The following is a 6,751-nucleotide window of genomic DNA, read 5'->3' on the forward strand; positions in this document are numbered from 1 at the left end:
TACAATTTGTCTAACAAATCTTACAAGGAAATCACTTAGCAATTAGAGAATAAGTAAGACTAACTTAGAGAGTTTGAAAAATTATAAAAATCAAAATATTTCGCGTAAACTTAAAAACAAACAAAATTTGACAAAAACAATAAAAATAAACACAATAAATATGAAACACCGTAAATTTCCGCAGTCTTAGATGCAGACAAGAGCAATGAAATTATATAATTCATTAATTCAGCTAATAATGTCCGGATCACCAATTATTCCCAACCAAGTGTTTTTATACTCATGCTTATGATTTGGATTTAATGTTTTAAATTTTTTGATATTTTCCACGTGCTCTGCACATGGGTACTGGAAGAGCAAACAGTCGTCCTCGTATAAGTAGAGCAGGCCGTCCAACTGTTCCGTTGACAGGGTGGAGTAGTAGCTGTAGAACATCGTCATATTCAGGGCAGGGGTCTGGTTTGTCATCCATCTCTCACTGTTCGTCTGGAGAGATTATTAGGTAAATTTGTCTCAAAATAATTGTAACATGGGAAATGGCCTACGCCTGAATTAAATTAGTTTGGTTTCTTTTGTTTACTTACGACGAGTCTGAGGTTGCCGGTTAGGTTGAACATATTTTTCAGATCACAATCAAATGTTTCCGCTTTAAGCAGAAAATCGTATCTGAAATGTTTAATTGTATCAACACTGTCACTAGCTTTCGGGCATAAGTGAGACGCTAAAGAAAACTTAGAAAAACTATCATTGTTGGTAGCGATATAGTTTTTCATGATATATTCTCCACAAGTTCCATATATCATCAAATTATGTTGCTTACTGAGTTGAACCACATGGGCCACATCTCTGACTAGCTGGGATAACGTGATTGTTGCCCCAACCGGCTATCGTTGCATCCACAATTTCCTTAAATGTGGGATATGGTGGACATAAATATGGGTTGTCTTCTTCTGGTTTCTTCTCATTTTTGCCCTCTGTCATCGATGCTGCATAGTTTATTGCCGCCCAAGCTGGCACCTTCTTTTTATCATTATATATAACAGAGCGAGTAATCCATTTTATTGGCCGATAATGTATCATGAAGTCTACGAAAGTTGTTCTCATAAATAAAGCTGGGTGGCTTAACAGCTCCACTTTGTTTCTGTAAAGGGAGAGTAATCTTCTGAATGGATCTCGAACCACCAAAAATCGTTTCTCGTCTTTAGGCGGAGGATCCTTAAGAGAAATCAGTGTTATTAAAATAATTACATCTATTAATTTATGAAGTCATATTTACATGATTATGATACGAAATTTTGGGATTCTTCCGATATTTTCGATTTCCGGAATCAAGTATGTCATAGATAATGATAATATGTCTTTTAAATTTCTATGGTAAACACTCATACCATTTAAAAATCGTCCGTATCTACTAACCTTTTCTGTAAAGTCGTCGTTTTTTCTGAAGCCTCCTTCGAAGTTCCACTCTTTAACATGCCTGTCCTGACATGTTTCGTCATCAAAATAGTCGCTGCAGAAATGTGCGAACACGCTTGAGGACGCTGCCTTGTACACTGGACACCATCCCAACAAAGATTTGCTGAAAAATTGAAAGTCGAAATCGAAAATGGAAAACTAAATAGATTGAATGTACAAGACAATCTCAGAGTTATAGAGTTATATAATATACCTCTACAGTGTACAGAGTACAGGTACAGAGTACAGGTACAGAGTACAGGTACAGAGTACAGGTACAGAGTACAGGTACAGAGTACAGAGTACAGGTACAGAGTTAGTGTAAAATAAGATGGCACCAGACCAGTCCTCCCGAGGCGTACCGATGGTCTACAGTGCCTGCTCACAAAGGTGTACTCACAATATACACTACTCACTCAGTCGTTCTTAGCGACTGACAACCGCAATAACTCACAATATCTAAGTATTGAACTCTACGTTAATATAACAAATACGATATTCTAGTACCGTACACGGAATTAACAGAAAGGGATACTAAGGTGTTAATATCGAGAATATGAATCAAATGGGAAATATAAACTCGTTACGAACGCTAGTAGAAACACTAAACTCTTAGAACTTGCACTTACTCTGAATTGACTGAAACACGATCTTCGAGTATCGTAAGCTTACTAATTTACCCCACACGGAAATAGGTGAGGCAACTTTAATTTGAACGGTATAATGTGGTACAATTCGTTCCTACGCTAGTGTTGAACAAGGGAAACAGTTGAATCGATTAATAACGTTCGAAGATGAAATATACGGTTAATTAACAACAATTAACAACTATAAACTGTGGCAATACGGGCCACGCCGGTTCGTTCCAGATCAGCGGTTAACACTTTGATTGAAAGTTAAACACGTCACCTAAAAAGCTTTTCCAGAATTGACTCCAACGTGTCCAGAACTGCGTTATCGACCCGCGCCACGTGATACCACGTGGTCACCCACGTGGTACCGCGCGGCTCGGCCCAGCCATAAAACTATAACAAAACCTACACGCCCGACTATCACGTGCCCTACTTTACACAAATCTCTAAACCTAACTACTCTAAATCTACACTAATCCTAACGGTTTTTCTTCACTTAACTGCAATATCCTAACTAAAACATGACTACTAAAAACTGCTTAAAAATCGCTGCGACCAGCCTACACATTACACTAGAGTACAGGTACAGAGTACCGGTACAGAGTACAGGTACAGAGTACAGGTACAGAGTACAGGTACAGAGTACAGGTACAGAGTACAGGTAAAACTTACTATACTTTCTTCAGCGTCCACGTCATATCTGACCAAATAAAATCCGCTAATGTTAGTCAACTTTCCCTATCTATACTAATAATCCCAATAATCTGTGGGTGTTTGTGTGGGTAATTTCCTAACGGTTTAATCAAGAAAACGGTAAGAGTTATGGGACTGGTTTTTCCGGTATAGTTTTGACAAAACTCTGACGAAGCCAATGTGCAATTTCTTTATAAATCGGCTGGTGTTCAGTGGTTTAATTGATGGTTTTGTAATGCAAATGTGATATTAAAGTGACTCACTTTTTGTCCCTCTCTCACACTCTCTCTCACTCTCTCTCTCTCTCTCCATTTACAGCTCCTCTAACTCAGGGGTCGACCGAGGGCAGGATTTTCGACCGAGGCCGAGGCCGAGGAAAATACAGTTAGTTAAGACCGAGGCCGAGGACAACCGAGGTTTCTTTTTTTTGACCGAGGCCGAGGCCGAGGCCGAGGAGTGCAAATTTTGACCGAGGCCGAGGCCGAGGCCGAGGAATTTTGGCAGAAAAATTGTTGGGAAAAAGGGCATTGTTTATTAGGAAAAGCGCACTGTACCTAATCAGATTGTACTGTGTACTATACTGTGTACACACGTTACAATCATTATGAAGGGGCAAGTTCGCCAAGAGTCAGGAGTGGGCATGCCCAGGCAGGATCTGAGTAATTGACAGTGAAATTTGAAATATTCTATCAGAAGCGTCTTCACCACCACAAGTTTCGGTAACTGATGTTTCTATTAATTCTGATGACCCTTCAATAGTACAGTCTTCTGGCTCAACATGGGCAGCAATCCTGGATAGCTGTACCTCACAGTCTGAAGAAGACGATGAATTCGAAGAAAATAGTGAGAAGATAAGGAGGGAAGCTAACAGATACTTAAAAGACTCTCGAGTTGATTTATCATTTCAACCATTAGTTTACTGGAAAGCTAATAAGCAGAGCTATCCGAACCTTGCTGAGTGTTCAAGGAAATATCTATCTGCACCGGCGAGCTCAGCAGCACCAGAGAGATTGTTTTCTACAGCAGGGCACATCCTGAAGTTAAATCGCCTCAGCCTTAAGCCAACAAACTTTGAGGGGTGCTTGTTTCTCAAAAAGAACATCGGAACATTTGGGGACGACTTCGGCCCCTGTCCAAATGAATTTGAAGCCCCAAATAAAGAGGACTGTCCCCCTTCTGAGCTGTGCACAGAAGATTATTCTGATTCAGAGTGCTCAGATATTGTCATTTCATCAGACGATGAATCTTAGACTATGATATTTTTAGTTTTGTGTCCTGGTCAATTGGTCGTTTTATTTTCAATTTTACAAATTCGTTTACATTAACCTCTGTAAGTCTGTAGAAAAATTCCCAAAATTTCAACAAAAATCCTCGGTCAAATCCTCGGTAAAATCGTCAAATTTCGCCGAGGCCGAGGAATTTCGAATCTATTTTTGACCGAGGCCGAGGCGAACCGAGGAATTGTCCTCCTGACCGAGGCCGAGGCCGAGGCCGAGGAAAAATCGCCATTCCTCGGTAAAACCGAGGCCGAGGCCGAGGACTCGGTCGACCCTTGCTCTAACTACTGCTTTGTACATAATTAGGTAATTTGGCCGTGGAGCTTATTAAGTATTACTATTGGATACGTATTACGGTGATGGGCGCACAGAATTAAATTTACTCTCATGCGGTCAGTTTCAACTGAGCGAGTTTATACATTTGCACAATTTTAACTTTTGCACTGTTTATACTTTTGCAATTCAACTGCGATAGTGAAGTCCCGGCCGTAGGCACGGGTTACACTAGTATATTTAATATTTCTGTTGTAAGTTATAGTTAGATGTACTTACGGAAAGTAAAACATCTCCAAGATTTCAGAAAGTTTAGATCTGACAGTGTTGTTACATTGTGACTGTATCCAATCCAACTTTCGTTCGTTTTCTTCCGCGAATTCTCTGAATAAAACATTTTTTCGGTGTATTTATATTAGATCCCAAGCGTTGTTATTAACAAATGATTCATGATTGTGATATTAAAAAATAAACTTATTGTCTGAGATGATTTCAATTTGATATTGAAAACAGAGCTGCTAGAAACCTACATGAAGGTTAACATATCAAAATATCTCACTCTGTGTTAGGACACAATTGGTCAGTTTTAATATTTTCCTCAGCTTGTGGTAGCTGTAGAGATACAAGGGAAGTTTCAAGCTTTGGGTCGCTTGGATTTTGTTTGGTACCAGACAATATTTTAGCACAGGCTATCTTGGAAGAAGGGTCAGGTTCCTCATTATCATTCCTCTCTTGTATAACAGAGACGTTCTGGGATTCAATATCGATAATACATATTTGGATTCATCCACGCAAATATTTTTCTAAAAACATCAAGCTAGCAATGCCATAGCGGGCTCAACAGGGGATGTTAATTTTTCTAAATTGTTACATTATATTAACCAGATTTTATATATTATAAGCTATGTGTACATTGTACTCGATATGATAACTCAAAAATATAGCCACCAGAAATGCAGTTATACAAGTCAGTTAATTTGAAAGCAAAATTGAGATTTTTCAATTTTACAACATTTTTAAAAATCTTCTTGGTAATATAACTGAAGTACAACTACACATACGATATTTTATTGACACTTACCGTAAATGGTATGTTAACTTGAGAAGACCCAAGATAAAAACATATGAACCCGAATACTAGCAAGAAAGATATTCTGCGTCCGTAGCGGATAAACCCCGTCATAATTCATAAACCACTAAAATCGCTAGTAATTGTTATATTTTGGATATTTGGGTCTAATAAGTCGAATTGTCAATTAATAGATCTCGGAATGTTGAAGAATGTAGGATTCGCTATATCAAGGTATAATTACAACATTAAAACACTAATCACAACACTACAAATCTATTAAATTTATTGAGGACGTTACAGAATTTAATGTAGTTTGAGGAGTCCTCGCACTCTCCTCACGTCCAACAATGGCGTTTCTCTTGTTGATAATATAAGATAAAAATACTGACACGTCACCATAAATTGAAACTATAAGATTAGCTGGCAAATACGTAAGAGTAACAGTAACGCTAACACTCTTATTAGATCGAGTGAAGAGCAAATATCAAATACACACTCACTGTGACAAAATCACGCAACTTTGCAATGATGCATGATGGCTCGAACGGGCTTAAAACAAAGAACATATATAACTTAAGCCAGTAAATCTGTATCGAATTATAGGCAAACAATGTTATCAAATTAGCGGGTCAATACGTCCATACGGCCATAAAAATTGCAATAAAAATTGCAATAAATGCACAACCTGGATGTGTTAAGTTACAAAAAGTCTTCAGGTTATGTATCCATGGTTTGGACAGGATATTACCCGCTTAAAATATTTCCATCGCGTTCCATAATACTCAATAAATGTAATAGATTTGTAGTGTTGTAATTAGTTTAAAAACTATTAAACCTATAAAACCTATTAAACCTATAAATAATTAAACGATGCTACTAAAAGTTCGTTAAAACTAACGAAAGAGAGAATCAGTGCAAAGAAAACAATCGGGGAAGATAAAAACTGCAAATAAATGAATCAGGGAAGGGAGTAAGTGCCCAATTATACAAGGAAGTAGGAACATCGCTCATAACAAGAATTTAGCCGCGGTTAAACCACGCACGATCAATTTTCCCTACGATGTACTTGTACCATTAATTCTTTTGAGTGAAAAGTGTGACTGGAAAAAAGTGCACCATATTTACATACTATGTTTTTATAAATGAGTGGGATTCGTGCATGGTAAAAATTTATGATTTATTTGACCAATGCAGCGCCGCGCATCAACAATAAATGAATCCAGAAAATTGCGGAAAATAACTTTGCGAAGGAGGAATTTAAATGTAATTAATTAACACATGGCTAGCGTCGCGCGCAGCATAACAGACGCTTCCTATACACTTAATTATAGGGGAGTGGTCTATATTGC

The 6,751-nt window shown here is 38.0% G+C and overlaps 2 protein-coding genes across 31 annotated transcripts in view; one reads left to right on the plus strand and one right to left on the minus strand.

The window, feature by feature from the left end:
- LOC134811502 (putative leucine-rich repeat-containing protein DDB_G0290503) overlaps nt 1-6,751 on the plus strand; it is a 109,558-nt gene that overhangs the window by 67,225 nt on the left and 35,582 nt on the right. The gene's annotated exons all lie outside the window — the stretch shown is intronic.
- On the minus strand, nt 68-5,551 carry LOC134811639 (uncharacterized). The gene is made up of 7 exons (XM_063818659.1): nt 5,412-5,551; nt 4,890-5,080; nt 4,610-4,714; nt 1,417-1,579; nt 821-1,215; nt 585-666; nt 68-486 (listed from the first exon to the last, which is right to left on the minus strand). Exons 1-7 carry the CDS (start codon nt 5,511-5,513, stop codon nt 229-231), a joined length of 1,296 nt encoding a protein of 431 aa, XP_063674729.1. The 5' UTR covers nt 5,514-5,551; the 3' UTR covers nt 68-228.

This window comes from Bolinopsis microptera, chromosome 1, assembly GCF_026151205.1.
Source record: "Bolinopsis microptera isolate Bmic1 chromosome 1, MBARI_Bmic_1.0, whole genome shotgun sequence".
Lineage (NCBI taxonomy): Eukaryota > Metazoa > Ctenophora > Tentaculata > Lobata > Bolinopsidae > Bolinopsis > Bolinopsis microptera.

Bases quoted from the DNA above. Each gene is read 5' to 3' on its own strand.
- LOC134811639 (XM_063818659.1), bottom strand. From the start codon at position 5,513: ATGACGGGGTTTATCCGCTACGGACGCAGAATATCTTTCTTGCTAGTA. The intron at 5,081-5,411 runs GTAAGTGTCAAT...ATTGAATCCCAG, and splicing joins AAGTTAACATACCATTTACG to AACGTCTCTGTTATACAAGA. The intron at 1,580-4,609 runs GTAAGTACATCT...TCAATTTTTCAG, and splicing joins TTGGAGATGTTTTACTTTCC to CAAATCTTTGTTGGGATGGT.